Genomic DNA, 19,946 nt, shown 5'->3' with positions numbered 1-19,946 from the left:
TCAAATATATAGTTTATAGCGATAAATTTATAGTTCTTTCTTTGGAAAAGTGATTATATGAATTAAATATTAGTAAAGCATGGGGGACAATAAACTAAATATATTTCATTTATATTTTGATTGATTGATTTTTTAAATTGATTTATTTATCTATTATTTCTTTTTTATTATTTTTATTATTTACATGGATTTATTTATTTATTCATTTTTTAATTTTGTTTATATGAAGAAAAATATAGGAAAAAACGGATGTGTGTTTCTTGAATTGATACTCATTTAAAATGGAGAGGGATTTTTCTACTATCTTGACTGCAGCACAGAAGCTTAAAACATGTTCTCAGTGTGAAGAAGGAATTTTATACCTCTGCAAAACCTGCAGCGAGGGTCTTTGTAAAGACTGTGTACATCATCACGTGTCTAGATTAGGACACGTTCAGCACTCGATAGTTCTGTACAGAAACAAGAACTCGGATATGGTCTTCCCGTCCTGCGACAAGCATCCTAGCTACAAACTTGATACTTTCTGCAGACGATGCCGCGTCCCACTCTGTCTTGAATGCTGGATTTCCTGTAGAAAACATGATAATCACCAATTTGGCTACTTGAAAGAGTTCATAGATTTAAAGAAACGGGAAATTATATCAGGAATGAAATATCTGGAAAATGCACTGAAAGCCCAGGTTATTTCTATAGGAACAAAACTTCAAGTGGAAAATAATAAATATGGCGGTGCAATAAAGAACGCAGAGGCATCGGAATACAATATTCTTAATGAGGTACAGGAAATATTCTCGAAATTGAAGACAAGAATGCAGCTTAATAAAGAGAAGTCATTGTCATTGCTTCGAAATCAAACGGTTTATGTAGAAGATGCTCTCAAAACAGCGTTGAAGATGGTTCATAGGAGCTCTATGATTTATTCAAAAGACGATTCCAATTTATCAGAAATGTTCGATTTCGTCAAACAAATTCAAGAAACAAAATCAATGCTTCCCGATCTTCATTCTGGAGATCTGAATCGCCTTCATCATCCAATAATTGTCAATGGTAAATCTCTTCGACTTGTTCAGCACGTTTGTAATAATGCATTTGAAAATCTCTCAATAGAAACTTGCCAAACCTCTTTAAAGACAACGTTTTCCTACCACATTTCAGACTTGTTGAACAATGCCGTGCTTATAAGAACAATAAATACCGGACAGAAAAACATTCTGCGTTTCGTGTATTGGGATTCGTCACTGTGGTTGTGTTCTCTCAAGAGTACAATATACCAACTAAAATTAGTCTCTGGAATTTCATCACTCAGTCTTTGTAAGGAAATCATGTGTCCAGATATGCCTCAGGACATTACAGTAAGCGGCGATGAACTTTTCTATAGTTGTTGGCAAGAAGGAATCTTCCGTGTGAAAGATGGAAAATCAAAAATGTATCTATCTATTCCAAACTGGAATGTGGAAGGTTTGTGTGGAACTAGAACAAACGGACTTCTGGTTTGTATGTCGAATTCAGAGCTACAGGAAGTCAAGATTGTCCGCTTTGAGCCTTCTCTGGACATTGAAAACATTAAGTTAACACAGGAAATACAATACCATGAAGACAAAGATCACCCTTTATTTCAGTTTGGAAATGAACGACTTTTTGTCGCAGAAAATAAAAACGGAGATATATGTGCTTCAGATACCAACGCTGATGCGGTCATTGTAGTCACAGAACAGGACAATTTCGATTTAAATACCAAGGAAGGAAAGTAATTCACAAAACATTATTTAAACCAGATCAAATCATCACGGATTCTTTTTGCAATATTATTGTAAGTGACTACTTTAACAATTGTTTGCATATTCTCGATCAGAATGGATCGTATGTAAATTGTGTGAAGGAGTGTGAATTAGATATACCGGTGCCTTTGGACTTGGACGATGATGGCAATCTCTTGGTAGGAATGTATTTATCGGGGCAGTTAAAAGTTATTAAGTATAATAGCAATTGACAAGTGAAAGGGTCAAGATTTGAATTACAACATTTTGAGATAAATGATTTTTAAAAAGCAAACACGAGTTGTCCTTCGTTACAAACTTTATGAACTTTTGACTTGGTCAAGATACTTACAGAAAACCACGTGACAATACAGTACCTTTTGTATATTTAAACAGGTTTTGAAGGTAAGTTTATTCGCTTTAATTTGTTTTCTTTTTCATAAAGATATCTGTGGTTGGAAAAGTCAGTCGATATATTAAATGACTGAAAAATTTTTAGATAAGGAATTGGTTATATATATTGTTTGTCTTTATCACTTTTTCGTTCCATGATCAATAAATAGATAATAGTCAATCTATACATTATTATTATATTAATATTAAGACAAAGAGCCAATCGGAACTTATCTTAATAACATTGACAATGTTTTGATACATATTTGTTACTTTTAATAACACTGTGTTCTGTCCCTTTTTTTTTTTTTTAAAGATTTCCAACCATTGTGTTGTTTGTACTTGCTACTAAAGAAATGGGGTCTATTTTGCCTTATCTCGGATATTCAGGACGACAATAAATAATAATTCAAAAGCTTTTGGTCAGATTTATTTATATCACACGCATCGTCTTCCAAAACTTGGAAAAAAGTTAGTGGGTCACAATCTCTTTTACTTTCAATAGAACTTTTTTTCAACGTGTAATCCAAAACACTAACTAAAGCTTATTTTATCAAATACACAATACATTAGACCGGAACGATTTTCATAGCCACACATTGAAAGGTAATGCATGAATGAATATGATATTTAAATTATTTATAAGAAATAACAGAGGCTATGCATTGCATTTACGGTTGTGTTTTAAATCGCAGTGATTATTTTTGGCATTACAAGTATACTTGATGTGATATAAAACGAAAAATTTACTAGACTAGTAATAGTAGAGTAACAAAAAATATTGAGGTACAATTTCTTTTTATTCAAAGTTATATTGATTTTGAGTATAACAAAATTTAAAGTCTCATGAACACAGACTTTTATTGATAAACAGTGTTGCATCATTCTTCAAGACACCCCAAACTAGGAGCTGAAAAGGGATTTTAGCCTTTTATAATTGAAAACAAAGGAAGTCATGCGGAACAAAAATCTGCTACATGTATTTAGCAACATTACCTAGCTTTCTTTTTTGGATCACAAACGGTTTTGATAAAACACCATTTTTAATGATGCACCAATGGTTTTTTTATTCTTTGTACAAAAAAGAATACTTATCTGCGCTGTTATGCACGTAGTTGTACTTCAAATTTACACTTTTCTTATTTGAATTGAGCTTTTGTTTAAATATCGAACCGAGAATAAAATGCATAATTTATTGTTTTGGGTTTTTGTTTTATCTTGCTAATTTGGATTCCCGACAAACTTGTTTAAGGAATTTCCTGTAATTGTACACCATTTCTTTAAAATGTTTTTAAGTTAAAGACAACGTTTGTTTGCCAGTACTCATCATTCAACTTATTAAATATTAAAATATGCATGTACATGTACATTTTTTTCCTAATGCATTTGTAATTTTGTTGTAGATGTGACCATGCAAGTAGTCTTAAAGAAAAAAAAAATAAATATTCTCTTTATGCTCAACCATAATTCTTTGTAACAAAAAAAGACTTCACCATGACAGAAATGCAATGGCTTAAAACATGTTTCCGATGTACAGAGGGGATTAGGTATATCTGCAAAAATTGTCGGGACAGTTTCTGTGAAAAATGTGTGCAAGAACATGTGGAACGATTAAGATATGTTCAACATTCTATAGTTCTGTACAGATACAAGAACTCTAAAGTGGACATTCCATCCTGCAACAAACATCCTTGCTACAAACTTGATACTTTCTGTCGACGATGTCTTGTTCCTCTTTGTCTGAAATGTTGGACCTACTCTAAAACACATGCCAATCACAAATTTGGTTACATGACAGAGTTAATTGATATCAGAAAAGAAGAAATCTTATTCGAGTCAAACAACTTACAGTCGGTTATTATTCCAAACCTGCTAAACAAAAGCATTTCTCTAGAAAAGGAGTTGACAGAGGCAGAAAATGAATTTGATGATGCATTGAAGAACATGGAGGAAACAAAATGCAACATTCTAGAAGATATAAATAAAGTGTTTAAAGATCTACAGGGACGAACTAATAAAAAGAAGGAAAATATGTTATCTATATTCAGAAACAAGGCCGTTCAAGTAAAAGACGCTCACTCCAAAGCATTGCAAGTGCTTCAAAGAAACCGCTCAGTTGTACAGCTGGAAGATGACAATGGTTTACAAAAGATACTAAACTACAAAGCGTATGATGAACCATGTTTCTCAACTCATGGACATCATTTGGACAAAGTCCATAATGATCTTGATGACCCTATTGTTGTGCATGGCAGATCCTTAAATGTGGTACAAGAGGTTCATTCTGGTGGGTTCGGAAGTCTTGTGGTTGACCTCCAATATAGTTCTACAGAAGACGGGTCCATCTCTGATGGATGTGGATTGCTGAAAAAAGCTTTCGTGATAAAAACAATTCAAACTAGTGCTAATTGTAACGGCAACCGTTACAGATGTTCCCCAAACGCTCCCCAACTCCCTTTCGGTGCCATATCCCCTGTAAGCTTCATTAAATAAGACAAACTCTGTGGATTTTTGACTTTAACAATGTTTTCCCAGAAGGATATTAATTATATTCAATTTTTAGCATTGCACCCAAGCGCATGTGAATGCATGTGCGTTATGACCATATCATCTTGTCTACACTATTTATATATTTCAATATACTATATATTAGAGCATTCAGTCCAAAAGTAATAAAAATCACTCATTCAAGAGTATTTTTAAATATACTCGTTTCAAATGCACGCACGTGCGTGCACGTGCATTATAATAATACCTTCTTGTAGGAGTCCCTTACATCTATATATGTTCTAAATCCTATCCTGTTTGGTTGACAAACAAGGGAGTTATAGCCATTTAAAGTTTCAGCCAATCAGATTTCAGCACACGTGCATGCGCGTAATTTCATGATTTTTTTAAATATCATTTTGTAGAATATCCTAATGCATGACTATATTTTAAATTTCAAAGAATTTCGTCAAAAAAAACAAAGGATAAATAGTTATTTAAAGTTTCAGCCAATCAGATTGCAGCACACGTGCATGCGCGTGATTTCATGATTTTTTTCTATATCATTTTGTAAGATATCCTAATGCATGACTATATTTTAAATTTCAAAGAATTTCGTCAAAAAACAAAGGAGAAATAGCCATTTAAAGTTTCAGCCAATCAGATTGCAGCACACGTGCATGCACGTGATTTCATGATTTTTTTTCTATATCATTTTGTAGGATATTCTAATGCATGACTATATTTTAAATTTCAAAGCACTTCGTTAAAAAACAAAGGAGATATTGCCATTTAAATTTTCAGCCAATCAGCATGCAGCACGCGCACATGCGCATGCTTTCATGAAAATTCTTATATATCATGTGGTAGACCTTCATAATGTAGGACTATGTTCAAAATTTCAAAGGATTATGACAAGAAACAAGAAAGTTATTGAGACTTTAATTTCAGCCAATCAGAGCAAAGCGCACGTGCATGCACGTGAGATCTTGCTATTTTGACCATGCTATCTTGTCTATACTACTAATGTATCCTTACATTATGAGTTTCAAAAAAATTCATCAAAAAATAGAAAAGTTACGGCAATATCCATTATATTGGTAATTTCACATGTTGCACGTGCGCGCTCTTGCAAGCACGTGCGCGCAAAATGACCTTTGTTTGGCAACTCTACATAACATGCCTACTGACCCTTAAAAGGTTTCACCTAAGTCGGATGTGTAGTTTACAAGATCACTCGTGGACAAAATTTTCCCAGGAAGAAGAAAAATAATAATAATAACTAGATACGATCTCGTTGCGAGCAACGAGTGGGTCTTCCGTCCGATTCTTGATAAGATGAGATAAGATTTTGATTGAGATTATCATTCTAAAATAATGATTTTCCATAATCTGTGAAAAGACATTGAACATTAAAGACTTTCAAAAAATCAACTTTTGGTCCCTCACGGCCTCAAACATTAGGGATCAGCCCTTTTTCCTTCATATCACCTGAAAGCTCTAATGATTTTGTTGACTTTTTGTTCAACAACTATTCAGAGAATTTTTTGTCCGTTTTTGAGTTATTCACATAAGAAATAGTTAGGGACCAGCCCTACAACTCCTTAATGGGGACGTTAAGCGAAAAATAACAGGTTACATATCGTTCAGAACATGGTTTTGAACATCTTTTGTTCAATATTACTTATCAATATATTTCTCATTTTCGAGATATAAAGCGTCGAAGATTAAGCATTCTAGCCCCTTTTGGCCCCTAATTACGTACCATACGACATGAAATTATAATAAAAGTAGTTGTAAATGGTTGAGATAATAATCTTTGCTTAGTTATATATTACAAAATATTAACAATTAGAGAGTTATCGATTGAAAACTTTTTGCCCCTCTTGGCCCCTAATTTAAGCACCCAGCCCCTTTTTTGTGATTTCATCTGAAAGCTCTTAAATTTTGAACACTTTTTGTTCAACAACTATTCAGAGATTCTTTTTCCTTTTCGGGTTATTTGCAAAAGAGACATTAAGGGGCCAACCCTTCAACTCCCTAATGGGGACTTTTAGCGAAAAATGAAAGGTTGCATATTGTTAAGAACATGATTTTGAACATCTTTTGTTCAATATTACTTGTCAAAATATTTCTCACTTTCGAGATATAAAGCGTCAAAGATTTAGCATTCTGGCCCCTTTTGGCCCCTAATCATGTATTATATGACATTAAAATCATAATGTACAGTGGAAGATTGTTGAGATAAAAATTTTTGCTTCAGTAATGTATAACAAAATATTGACTGTAAAAGGGTAATCGAAAAAAGACTTTAAGCCCCTTTTGGCCCCTAATTTGAGTGTCCAGCCCCTTTTTGTTGGTTTAGTTTCATCTTGAAGCTCTTATAATTTTGAACACTTTTTGTTCAACAACTATTCAGAGATTCTTTTTCGTTTTCGAGTTATTTGCAAAAGAAATATTTAGGGGCCAACCCTTCGACTCCCTAATGGGGCCTTTTAGCGAAAAATGAAAGGTTGCATATTGTTCAGAACATGATTTTGAACATCTTTTGTTCAATATTACTTGTCAAAATATTTCTCACTTTCGAGATATAAAGCGTCAAAGATTTAGCATTCTGGCCCCTTTTGGCCCCTTATCATGTATTATACGACATTAAAAGCATAATATATAGTTGTAAAATGTTGAGATAAACATTTTTGCTTCAGTAATGTATAACAAAATATTGACTGTTAAAGAGTTATTGAAAAAAGACTTTAAGCCCCTTTTGGCCCCTAATTTGAGTGCCCAGCCCTTTTTTCTTGATTTCGTCTTAAAGCTCTTAAGATTTTGAACACTTTTTGTTCAATAATTATTCAGAGATTCTTTTTCGTTTTCGGGTTATTTGCAAAAGAAATATTTAGGGGCCAACCCTTCAACTCCCTAATGGGGCCTTTTAGCGAAAAATGAAAGGTTGCATATTGTTCAGAACATGATTTTGAACATCTTTTGTTCAATATTACTTGTCAAAATATTTCTCACTTTCGAGATATAAAGCGTCAAAGATTTAGCATTCTGGCCCCTTTTGGCCCCTTATCATGTATTATACGACATTAAAATCATAATATATAGTTGTAAAATGTTGAGATAAACATTTTTGCTTCAGTAATGTATAACAAAATATTGACTGTTAAAGAGTTATTGAGAAAAAACTTTAAGCCCCTTTTGGCCCTTAATGTGATGAGTCAGCACTTTTTTCTTGATATCAATTTAAAGATATTGTCATTCTGCACAAATTTTGTTCAGTATGTTTTAACAAAATAGTTATATTCTAAAAGATATGATACAAAATGTCTCGAAAATTCACTCTTGATTCGTGTCCTAAATTTTGACCCCTACCGAGCTTCCATACTATACAATTCTGGAAATTTTCAAAACTATTCTGCAATTCAACAAAGTGTCGTCTATCATCGCTGAAAATTTCAGCTCTCTAGCTTATGCCGTTTTTGAGATTACTCAAGGACAAGGAGACCCTCTAAAAATCACTGAAAGGGCGATAACTCACGACCGGAAGTAAATTTTTCAAAATTGAGTCGGGGGTACAAACTTCAGATATAAACACATAATCTCTGAAAATTTGAACAAAATCGATCGAACCGTCTTCGAGAAATCTTCTGCAAAAAAATTGTAAAGAAAAAAAAAAGAATAATAATAAAAGTGAAAAAGAAACAATAGAATAATAGAAGGGTCTTCCGTTGGAGACGGAAGACCCTAATAATAATAATAATAATAATAAGAAACAGAGTAAAAACAATATGTTCCCCAACTTCGTTTGGGGAACATAACTAAAGAAAGAAACATTTTGCGCTTTGTGTCTCACAGATCAGGTCTATGGATATGTAATCATAATTCTGTGATTTCTTAAGCAGATATTAATAGACGTTCGTCTGAAAATCCAGGTATTCAAATTGCATGTCCAAAAAGACCACATGACATTACGGTATTCAATAACGAAATATGCTATAGCTGTGGAAGTGAAGGGGTTTTCATTGTGGAAAATGGAGAGTCGAAACTGTGTCTTTCAATTCCTGGATGGCTAGCCGAAGGATTGTGTGCAACAAGTAAAAATGAGCTTCTTGTTTGTGTCTCCAATTCTTCGTCACAAGAAATTAAAATTATCAGATGTGATGCATCGAGGGACAAATCAGAATTAAAGATAACTCAAGAAATTCAATTTAATGGAGAACAACCTTTATTTCAATTCGGAGAATACGAACTCTTCATAGCTGAAAACAAAAATGAAGACATTTGTGTCTCTGACACAAATGCTGATGCAGTCATCGTCGTCGACAAATTGGGAAAATTAAGATTCAAGTACCAAGGAGAAGTTATGTTTGATAAAATATTATTTAGACCTGACCAAATCATCACGGACTCTCTTTGTAATATTATTGTTACTGATTATATGAACAATTGCTTGCATATTCTTGATCAAAATGGCTTATATCTGAAATGTGTGGACAATTGTGGATTAGACTTTCCCATACCCTTAGATATTGACGAGGAAGGTAATCTGCTGGTTGGAATGTACCTCTCCGGGCAGATTAAAGTGATACGTTATCGAATTTGATTAATATGACAGTATATAATAATTTTTTTCTCTAAATAAAACAAAACTTATTTATCATGGTAATGATATCAGAGTCATTTCTTTTAACATCCATTTTCTGTAAAGCAGCATTTGAACAACATAGAATTAAATTTTTTTGAATGTAGGAAAACTGATGGGAGAAAATTATTTTCAATAAGATGTGTACACCTACCTTAATTATCATTATCAATAGAAAGTACATGAATTGGTCTGAGAATGAATGAGTTAATACATGTTTATGTATAATAAATCATTTGTCAAAGATAACAAACCCCTTGACTTGTACGGTCCTCTGATTTTCACCTTTTAATTCACCCTTTTATTTTGAATGGGTCAACTTACAGCTGACGTGGCTGAAAATTTAAATATCAATAACTTTAATAAGTGTGTTTTAGAGTGTGAATATAAATAAAGGGACATATATACTGTGATATATATAATAGTCTGTTCGCTGCTTTTTAAAATTCCATTTTAAGACAGGAAATAAGTGCGAAATATGAATTATTCATTGAGTTCCACGGTAGGTTTTCTGCATCTTTTGCAATATAAGCGTTTTTCCATGTATACAATGTCATGTGAAATTTTCATAAATTATATGGTTACGACACTGCGACATTTGATCATATCCGTTAATACCGTATTGCTTTCCGATACTCTTATGAAAAATTGATCACATTTACATCTTTATCACTTTTCAAGTGACCTTAGAAGTGGATTTCCAGGACAAGTGTTTTATTCGGAACATTCATAATATGAATTCAAAGTCAACACAGTTGTATATACGTAACTACATGCTTGAATGTCTGAATTACCTACTTGCATACCCCGGTATGTAGAATATGACACATATATACGATTACAAGTTTGGATTTACAAACTTACAAGATCGGATTTACAAAAGAATGGAGTTTTGAACACGATTACCCTTAATACAGCGGCAAGTGTAAGCATTCTAAAGGCGGCAACACATTTGTATGTAAAAGGTCGTAGTTTGATTCATAAGAATTTATGTAAAATGAGTTATTGGATAATTTTTTGCTTCACATATTTAGCTTTGTCATTATGTCGCGCCGAACGAAGTCGATTGCGATTGTACGCATGTTTTTGTTCTCCAGGCTGTTTCTCGGAGATGGCTGGGACAATCTTCCTGACACTCTTCTCAAAGGAGGATCACTGGTGGTAGTTGTGTTGTGTGGTCATTCAGTTTCAAAATGCTACCGTTGCCATGGAAACCTGCTAAAAGCTCTCTGGTTCCTTGAACATTCTTCATGAAATTTTATTGATGTAATAATTAGTATCTGTAATTGTGCTCATTGGATTTAAAAATTGCAAATTGTCAATAGTTTCCATGGAAACATGGGAAAATTCTTTAACTTTGATTTTTAAATCAAAGTATCTAAAGTACTGATACGAATTGATGGTTGTCCAAGCTTAGTTAATGGGTATTGTTTTAGTGATGAGAAAATGAAAGTCTCGTCCAGTTCGGGGCGACATACGCTATTGCTTGCAATAGCACACTTTCTAGCTTTATTTGAAGTAGGAAGGCAAAGAACTGTCTATTTTGTAAGAGAAAGAACTGATCAAGGGCCTTGTGCTCTAACTCAGTTAATTTCTCTTTAAAAAAGCCAACTTTCAACAAAATATTAGATGTAAAATCACTTTTGGAAGTTTTTCAATTAAAAAAAATTTTTGGAAATGATATAGGCAACTGTATATAAATTATGTTGATTTCTGTATTAATGAGGGGTTGCTTTTGGAGTAGCAAAGTTTTAGCTACAGTTTTAGCTTAACAGAGAACAATACAAACATGCTGTATGTATTTATTAAAACCACATGAGTTGCATTAAATTGGTTCTATGAATTTTTGACTTACTTGACATAATTACAATGTATGAGTGGTCCATGCCTATGGTTGGAAACAAATTTAAAGTTATTATTTACTAAAAATTTTCAAAATAAAATAATGATTATAAGTTGCTATGACATTTTACACCAAAATATATACATATGTATATCAATTGCAAGTTTAGAAACTTCTTTCATTTGTTTTCTAAAGATTCGTGCATTTAGTTCGGTATCGAAGCGTGTCGTTTTAGTAAAATATTTATTATATATACAGTGAAGTCACTGGGACCTATGAAATTACTTCGCATTACATGTATCTTTAATTCGTTATATCCGTATACGGATCTATGCTGGGGATCCAATATAAAATTTGCAATATCAGTGTTCCTACTAAACAAGTTTTACTGTATATAAAATGTGTTACTTCTTCAAAAACCTTCAACTAAATGCAAAGTTATAATGATGAGGACTTCTCTTCCAATTGTTGATATGATCCCATGACCCTCATCAGTTCTGGTGCTAGGATAGGACTGTGTGAATCTACAGTATAAAAGCATTATTCCATAGAAAATTGTCTCTGTTCTTCAGCATATCGGAGGCAACCAAAGTAAAAGTTTTAATAAGGATTAAAAACGGGTATTTTACCAGATGTTGAATATCTGGACTTTGTGTATTCAAAAGGTTAGAATAAGTGAATTATTTAAGAATTTTATTGCATAATGCAAAAAGTACTTTCATGGTTTTATGATCAGTTAGACATGCATGCCAGTAATAAATAAAAAAGAGGAAGAAAAAAAGGTCACATTAAAAGTTTTTCAAACACCAGGAGAGGCCAATGGTAAAGTTTTCAATAAGGGGTTGAAAAAGTACATAATAATTAATAATGGTTTGTTAATAGACTATATAATGAGAATGAGAAAGTGAATAAAATAATTTGTGTTTTTTTTACATTGGGACCAAATTTTACAAAATTCTTCCACTTTTCGTGAAAAATATCATTCAGGTTACACATTTCATATTGATCTATATAAGATATATTGCTGATTTCTGGAAAAAAAAGTTTTTAAACGTATTTCATTGAATAAATCAAAAGGATTGGAAACAAGTTCTTTCAACTTACGAGTTCCTTTACTTAGATATATCATACGTCATGCAATTAAAATAAATGAAGTACATGGGCATAAAAATCAAAAGTGATAAAGGTGAAATACTTGTTCATTAACATAACAATTTAAGGGGGCCGACTATAGTTTTATTGTGTGAAAACTACAATAGCGAAACTCTTCATTTTTATACCATATATAACTTACATTAACTTTAGTGTACATGCAAAGTTTGGGGGAAATCTACCGTCCAGGTATTTTTGAGGGACCGTCTCAAAATACAGGTACATTTACTATAGGATTTTAGAGGAAAATGCCAATTTTTAGCACTTTAAAGCAAATTATACAAATACTACAATAGACATTTTGTTCAAACTATAATATTTGATGCGTAATACTGTGTTATACAATATATGTAAGAAACACAAAATTCTACCGTCTTATTACCAGAGGGGGCATCTCAAAATGCAAAAAATTAGCAAATTTTACTATTTTTGTAGAGTATTACAAAACATGACGTACACAATGGATTCACATGAAAACATGATAAAAATATTGGAGATACTCTCAAATTTCTATGTTTTAAAATTCAAGAGCGTATGTTTATTACTCTTTCCTTAATTATATTTTTATTACCCCTTTCTTTAAGAGCTACGGATTATCATAACGTCAAAAACACACTGCAACGACGTCAGCCTACCTATCAATTGCAAAATCGGTTTAAAAATCAGTTATATCAAATTGTTATTACATTTTTATACTTATAATTTCTTAATTTTGTTTAATTTTAATAATTAAGCAAAAAAAGTTGCATTAAAACAGTAAATACGCTTTATTTTACTATGATGCGCGAAATATTGCGCAATGGAAACTATAGTCGGCCCCCTTAAAATCTACAGAACTGATCAAAAAATGTACGTGCAACAGCAAAAATATTTGTACTAGTTTCTACTGAGAAATTTGTATCACCACATAATAACAAAAAATTGTGTCAACATTGACCAATTCGTCAAGTTTATTTTTTATATTTCTTATGACTATTAAAAGTGCACATGTAAAATAGACAAGGAATATACAAGGAAAATTTATCATCATGCTTAAAAACTTATTTATGTATTTTATTTTAAGTATTAAATTTGTTCATCTATTTCTTTTAAAATATAGCATCTCTTAGAATTTGAAATCAATGTTTATTTCCTGTACACTTTTAAAATCATATTGAAAACATAATTAAGTTACGATAGATTCATTTGTTTAAGTTATACTAGTATATACAGGTAATCTCTTTTAATCATCTTATTATTAGATGAGAATTTATCTTATAGATTTTTCTTTGCTTTATAGATTTGGTTATATCTGCACTGCTAATACACAAAAAAACTATTAAAATCCAGATAACAGCCAATCAAATTGATTTTCAACAAAAATTAAATGTCATTATGATAAAAAATCAACGGCTTAAAACATGTTCCCAGTGTCCACGGGGGATCGAGCATGTTTGCGAAATTTGCCAGGATAGTTTCTGTGGAAAATGTGTGAACCAGCATGTAGATGAATCAAGAAATTACTATCATTCCATAGTTCTGTACAGATACAAGAACTCTAATATGGTCATTCCATCCTGCAGCAAGCATCCTTGTTACAAACTTGATACTTTCTGTCGACAATGCAACGTCCCACTTTGTCTAAAATGTTGGAGGTCATCTAATGTCCATGATAAACATACCCTTGGTTACATGCAGGAATTCATAGAAAGGCAAAAGAAACAAATTTCAGCAGATTCGGGCATTCTACAATCAACTATCATGCCAAAACTGCTAAACGAACGCATCTCTTTGGAAAAACAGTACAAGCATGCAAACAATGAAATTGATGCAGTGTTAAAGAAAGCAGAGGAATTAAAATACAGTATCTTCGAGAACATTAATACAGTCTTTAATAGTTTTCAAAAACGAATGAATGATGAAAAGGAAATTATACAATCAAAATTTCAAAACCAGAAAGTTTGTGTAGATGAAGCATATTCTAAAGCATCACGGGAGCTTCGAAAAAATAGTGACATACTTCAATTGGAGAATGAAAAAGATATTTTAAAGATGATATTAAACTTCAAAAAGGATGACCAGGCATACTCTATCAAAGACCACTTTCCCTGTGACGTTCAAAATAATATCACATCTCCCATTTTTGTCCATGGTAAGTTTCTTAGTCTGGTACAAGAAGTACAGAATGGTGGATTCGGAAGCCTTGAGGTTGATCTCCATTATAATTCTGCAGAAGACTCGGTCTCCCATGATGGACCAGGATTGCTAAACAAAGCTTTAGTTATAAAAACGATTCAAGCGAAGACCAGGAACATTTTGCGGTTTGTGTATGCGGGATCCGATATATGGATATGTAACCCGAAACCAATAATATACCACGTACATTTACTTGGGGATTCCACCGATGAAAAAAAGAAAATAATGTGTCCAGATAGGCCACGTGATATTGCGATGGTTGATAATGAAATATTCTACAGCTGTGGAAAAGAGGGTGTTTTCAGTGTGGAAAATGGTGTGTCAAAATCGTTACTATCAATTTCCGGATGGATGGCCGAAGGACTGTGTGCAACAAGTACAGGCGGACTTCTGGTTTGTGTCTGTAATGCGTATTCAAAGGAAGTTAAGATTATCAGGTGTGATATGTCGAGGATAAGTGGAGATTTAATAATAACTCATGAAGTCCAGTTTAATGGAGAGAAACCTTTGTTTCATTTCGGAAAATTTGAACACTTTGTTGCAGAGAATAAAAATGGGGACGTCTGTGTCTCCGATGCAAATGCTGTTGCAGTTATTGTAGTTGACAAGGCAGGGAAATTCAGATTTAAGTTCCAAGGAAATGTTATCATTTACAAAAAAATATTTTCGCCGGACCAAATCACCACGGACGTTGAATGCAATATTATCGTATCTGACTATATGAACAATTGTTTACACATTCTTGACCAAAATGGTTCGTATTTAAAATGTTTGGACAATTGTGGATTAGACTTTCCCATACCTTTAGATATTGACGAAAATGGTGATCTGCTTGTTGGGATGTACCTCACCGGGCAGATTAAAGTGATACGATATCGCAAATGACGGTTAAAATAGAAATACCCCTGATAACAAACAAATATAATCCTGTAATCAGGTTTTACCCAATTAATAAAGTTTCTTTGAAAAATTTATTTATTTCTGTTGATTGAGATTTCTGCAGAGTTGAGTTCTACCTCTTGTTGATTTCGTCGGATTGAAAAATGTCGTGGTAAATGTCCAAACACAGCATATCTCGACTTTGTTTTGTTTTGTTTGTTTCTTGTTTAACATCCCTCTCGAGAATTTTTCACTCATATTGAGATGCCACCACTTGCCGGTGGAGAGCTGCAAATTTTGACTTATATTCCTCACTTAAGGCGTCAGTTTAAACAGTCTCATCCGAAGGACCGGTCTCTACTCTCCACTTTGATGCTACAGTGTTGATTTTACAGTGTTTAATTTTATAAAATTTTATATTTAGTTTACTGTTGTATATAAATGGTATCTACTCGGCATTTTATACATGTACTATTTAAAACAATTAAGCTCTAAGATATGAAACCCTATCGAAGTCACAGCCTAAAGTACATAATTATTCTTTTAATACCGTTTGTCCAAAAGGGTATCAGCGCTAGAAAAATTGCCTTATTTTTGTCTTTTATGTATATGTGCAATAAATATTTGAACCTAGTACACAGTTCACTGGTATAGTGAATTGTTGTATGCGTATTGAATTAGAATTTTAGGTACCTAGGTGTTGTGCATGGAGTTTACTTTTGAAGCGGATATTGTGGTTTCATCAATTTTCGTGGATTTTGTAAAAAGGACCATTTCGAGGATACGTAATTTCATGGACGAAAGCACTGCGTATACAAATGAATAACATATTTCTTGATTCAATGAACATTAAAATTCGTGGATCAGCTCAACAACGAAATCCTCGAAAATTGGTGCTCAACGAATATTGATGAAATCACATTATTAGGAATGTGATTCTCGTACTTAAAATGCATGTTTTGAAGCAGAAAACAAGACTTTAACCACCGGGGCTACATCGACACAATGTACTATACATATAGATTTATAATTAAGTACATACAAGGGTTGTCCGTAAAGTTTGTAAATACGCTAAAATTTAAATAAAAATGGTGTCATTGATATTTATTATTAGCATATTTATAATCCCATATTAAATATGAATTTCAAAATGTAAAATTATATTCAACTTTCTATACAAAGATTAAATTTTATCAAGTGGCACAAGATCTTGCCTTTATGTATTTCTAAAAATACTCATCAAAAGATCCTTTAAAACATTTCATTTGTTGTAGACTTGTAGCGTAGTTAAATTAAACTTATAAATGCATAGATTTATTTTGTGGGCTTGAATTCCCCACCCCATCGCGGAAAAAAAAATTAAATGATAATTTCTATGCACTTTGCAAAGGATTCATGAAAATCGTAAGAATGTTGATAACTTTTAAAAAAATCTCTTTTCAATAATGACTTGGAATAATCGTTGTTATTTAAATACAACGTATCAATTATTCGGGGAGAAAATTTTTCTTTAATCTTTCCATTCACAACACAAATTTTAGTAATTATAAAGTACAAAGTATACAGTACAATTAATAAAGGTAACAAATGACGAGAACTCATTTTAGGATATTCAGCTTCGCTTGTTTTAATTGTTCCAAGGAGCTGCAGTTATAAAGATAAAAGACAAACAATCACTCAAAAATGGTGAAAAGAATCAGAGAGGCAGACATTGTTTTCTTCGATTTAATAAACTTAATTTTTCAAGCAACTTAACCAATTTTAAGCAAACAAGGTGAATCTATCCAACCACTGTCTCCCTTTTCCATTTGGTCAATTATTTGTCTCTCCTGACCTTCATTTCTGATCTTATCAAATATTTAGTTATTTGAGTCCATGTGTCCCAGGTAGCTCCTTCGCCATCACCTTTAAATATAAAAACAGAAAATATATAATATATAAAATTAGATTAAGGACTGCATTGATATCGGTCTTGTGTTATATATCATCCACACATTATTACTTAATTGTTACCTTAGTAAATATATCAAAAATTGGAATCTGAATAGAAGATATATCTATATCTAATATTATATGGGATACACTGAGCCCATTTTTGCTCAGCTAATATCATTTATCTAGCTGAAAGGAATTGGTAATCCTGGTTTACAAGACATATTGACATATATATCTGAATATTCCAATAAATTGTTAAATTAGTTGTGTATATTAATAATTGTAAAATCACTTTTATGCTTTATCTTTTTTCCCAATGTCTTTGTACAAGAAAAAACCTCAAATAAAGTAATGGCTGTAAACCTCAAAAAACGATTTGCTCAGCACGTCACAGAACAGCAAGTTTTCTCACCTCTTCGCTAAGCAAGGGTCCGCTCAGCACCCCATACGGGACTGAAAACGCTTTGCAAGCGATCGATTGTGTGATTGTATTTATTATTTTACCTCCCATTCGAAAATTTATCACTCATAGAAAGAAGTCACCTACCCGGTATACCAGTGAAGGGCTTCAAATTTAGACCTTTGCTCGGCACTCATGGTCATTGCACAGTGGTAGATTTTTTCGTGCCAACGCCTCCCATGACACAAGGCCTCGGTTTGAGGTCTCATCTGCAGGACTTGTATCTTATCACTGTGTGTTGCTTAATTATACGTCTGGCGAGTTACGAGGTACATGAGGTATGCTGAGAATCCTTATTAATACTAACATTTTTATAATAACATTTTTATTGTTCTAAGGATTAGGTTAAAATGTAAATATGAGGAAAAACTTTTTCAGTTATACCATGATAATTGAGCAAATTGCTTGCATGATAATTTTACACATATGCAAAGTAATACGCAATTAAACTTATTAATCACACCATAAAACTGAAAAAAATGTCGACAGTAACAAACCTGCCGTTCCTGAGTAACCATATGCTGTAATTGTGTAGTTGGTGCTGGCATTTGCAACCAAGAAGGTACTGTATTCAGCGTAAGTAGTTCTCCCGTTATGATCAACCATGTCTACTCGCAATACACTGTTGCCGCTTGTCGTTAACAAGTGAAGAATTTCACTCCCTGAAGATAAAGGGGAAATTTATGTAAAAAGAAAATGAAACTGGGAATAATACTACAGAACTGATAGCATGAATTGTTGGGGGAGGGGGGGGGGGGCAGAGGCAAACTTTTTTCACTATCAATGCCTTTCAACATCCATTTTTAAGCTTACCATTACTATATTTCCTTCACATTACTTTACTCTAGTATAAAGTGGGGGGGGGGGGGGGCAACCAGGCTTTCAATGAACATTTTCAATAGTAAAAGTATTGTTGGCAAAAAAAGTGGGGGGCCAGGCCCCCCTGCCCCCCCCCTCCCACCCCCCGTTGCCTGCACAGAATAATGATCGGGGTCAAGTTCGTCAAGTATCGGTCAAAAGGACATGAAAGAAGAATTAACATTGAGATTCAAACTATGACCTCAATCACTTGTTATAAATCTGTTATGTATCACTCTGTTGGAAAAGAAGTCATTTTTCAACGGGGGTCAAATTTTTATAGGATGCACATAGACCCCTAGGGCTGTTTTTTTTTTCTACAAAAAAATCTTCTTTTTTTTCACGGTTGGGGTCATTTTTCATAGAAGAATTACTCCTCTGTCATTATTCTATGGGGGTAATTATTCGTCTTACATCGGTACTCAAACCATACATGTATATTATGGACTGAAATTTTGCATAGCAAGCATAATTGCTTACTATTACGAAAAGGCGTTAATTTAATTATCTAAGCCAATACAAACCTAGCCAAAATTCTTGCAACAAATCCCCGAAACCCTTCACATAGTCTGACCAAGGCCTACTAAAATCTTCTGACCCGCCAAACATTCTCTGGAAAACCTGCATTGGTAAAAATAAATGAAAGGATGAATTCTTTGCACTAATCAAGCTTTTATTATATAAGAAAAAACAACAAACAATCAATCAATCAAATGAATTCATTAATTATAACCTAGCACATTATTCTATATTTTTATAGCTAAAACATCTTGCTCTTTGAGATTCGATGTTGAATAAAGATCTTGCTACTTTGTAACGTCATGATCAGTAACAAACCTAAATCTACACCAAATTCATTACAAAACCTGAGGTACTGTGAGCACTGAGCCCACTTAATGATACCCCTGCCTCCCATATGATTTTAATGGCAGTGTCCATGTTTTGCTATGGGAGACCCGAAAAATGCGTCCGATCAAAAATTAAAATAAGAGGTGTAAACTGGCACAATGTAACAAAATAAAATTTGAAAGACTCATAAAATTTCATTCAGTGATATAAGAGGAGTTGCGGATAGGAGATGGGTACCCCCAAAACGTAACTTACGGCCGGACACCCCCACCCCCTGCTTTTCAAGCAGGATATATACATGTAATTAAGGTATTGAGAGTCATGGCCCAAAAATCACTAACCTTGTGCCGGGGCCTTGAAACAGCTTAACGTCCTTGACAGTTATAAAGTCAATGGACACAATTTTATAACAAGTTTATAACAAGATGTTAGACAGACATCCATTCTTTAAACTAGAAGTACTGCGAGCACTGAGCTCACTAAATGATATACCCCTGCCTCCCACATGATTAT

At 33.0% G+C, this 19,946-nt stretch overlaps 4 protein-coding genes across 4 annotated transcripts; 3 read left to right on the top strand and 1 right to left on the bottom strand.

Moving 5' to 3' along the window:
• The first annotated feature begins 281 nt into the window (after positions 1-281).
• LOC134274529 (uncharacterized) lies at positions 282-1,751 on the top strand. Its single transcript, XM_062756809.1, has one exon. The coding sequence runs from the start codon at positions 282-284 to the stop codon at positions 1,749-1,751; it is 1,470 nt and encodes a 489-aa protein (XP_062612793.1).
• Positions 1,752-3,644: 1,893 nt separating this feature from the next.
• Positions 3,645-9,243, top strand: LOC134274528 (uncharacterized). Its single transcript, XM_062756808.1, has 2 exons — positions 3,645-4,506; positions 8,543-9,243. The coding sequence occupies exons 1-2, from the start codon at positions 3,645-3,647 to the stop codon at positions 9,241-9,243; spliced, it is 1,563 nt and encodes a 520-aa protein (XP_062612792.1).
• Positions 9,244-13,651: 4,408 nt separating this feature from the next.
• Positions 13,652-15,337, top strand: LOC134274524 (uncharacterized). The gene has a single exon (XM_062756804.1). It carries the CDS (start codon positions 13,652-13,654, stop codon positions 15,335-15,337), a length of 1,686 nt encoding a protein of 561 aa, XP_062612788.1.
• Positions 15,338-17,115: 1,778 nt separating this feature from the next.
• On the bottom strand, positions 17,116-19,200 carry LOC134274525 (fibroleukin-like). Its single transcript, XM_062756805.1, has 3 exons — positions 19,109-19,200; positions 18,224-18,388; positions 17,116-17,236 (listed from the first exon to the last, which is right to left on the bottom strand). The coding sequence occupies exons 1-3, from the start codon at positions 19,191-19,193 to the stop codon at positions 17,148-17,150; spliced, it is 339 nt and encodes a 112-aa protein (XP_062612789.1). The 5' UTR covers positions 19,194-19,200; the 3' UTR covers positions 17,116-17,147.
• Between the last annotated feature and the right edge of the window lie 746 nt (positions 19,201-19,946).

Source organism: Saccostrea cucullata, unplaced genomic scaffold, assembly GCF_032062105.1.
Source record: "Saccostrea cucullata isolate Sc308-1 unplaced genomic scaffold, CSIRO_AGI_Scuc_v1 ctg8396, whole genome shotgun sequence".
NCBI lineage: Eukaryota > Metazoa > Mollusca > Bivalvia > Ostreida > Ostreidae > Saccostrea > Saccostrea cuccullata.
This window is presented reverse-complemented; position numbering and strand designations above follow the sequence as displayed.

Excerpts from the sequence above, each read along its gene's own strand:
- LOC134274529 (XM_062756809.1), top strand. The coding sequence starts at position 282 with ATGGAGAGGGATTTTTCTACTATCTTGACTGCAGCACAGAAGCTTAAA.
- LOC134274528 (XM_062756808.1), top strand. The coding sequence starts at position 3,645 with ATGACAGAAATGCAATGGCTTAAAACATGTTTCCGATGTACAGAGGGG. Across the intron at positions 4,507-8,542 it reads CGGGTCCATCTCTGATGGAT|ATATTAATAGACGTTCGTCT; the intron begins GTGGATTGCTGA and ends TTTCTTAAGCAG.
- LOC134274524 (XM_062756804.1), top strand. The coding sequence starts at position 13,652 with ATGATAAAAAATCAACGGCTTAAAACATGTTCCCAGTGTCCACGGGGG.
- LOC134274525 (XM_062756805.1), bottom strand. The coding sequence starts at position 19,193 with ATGTTTGGCGGGTCAGAAGATTTTAGTAGGCCTTGGTCAGACTATGTG. Across the intron at positions 18,389-19,108 it reads GTTGCAAGAATTTTGGCTAG|GGAGTGAAATTCTTCACTTG; the intron begins GTTTGTATTGGC and ends CTTTATCTTCAG. Across the intron at positions 17,237-18,223 it reads TGGTTACTCAGGAACGGCAG|GTGATGGCGAAGGAGCTACC; the intron begins GTTTGTTACTGT and ends TTATATTTAAAG.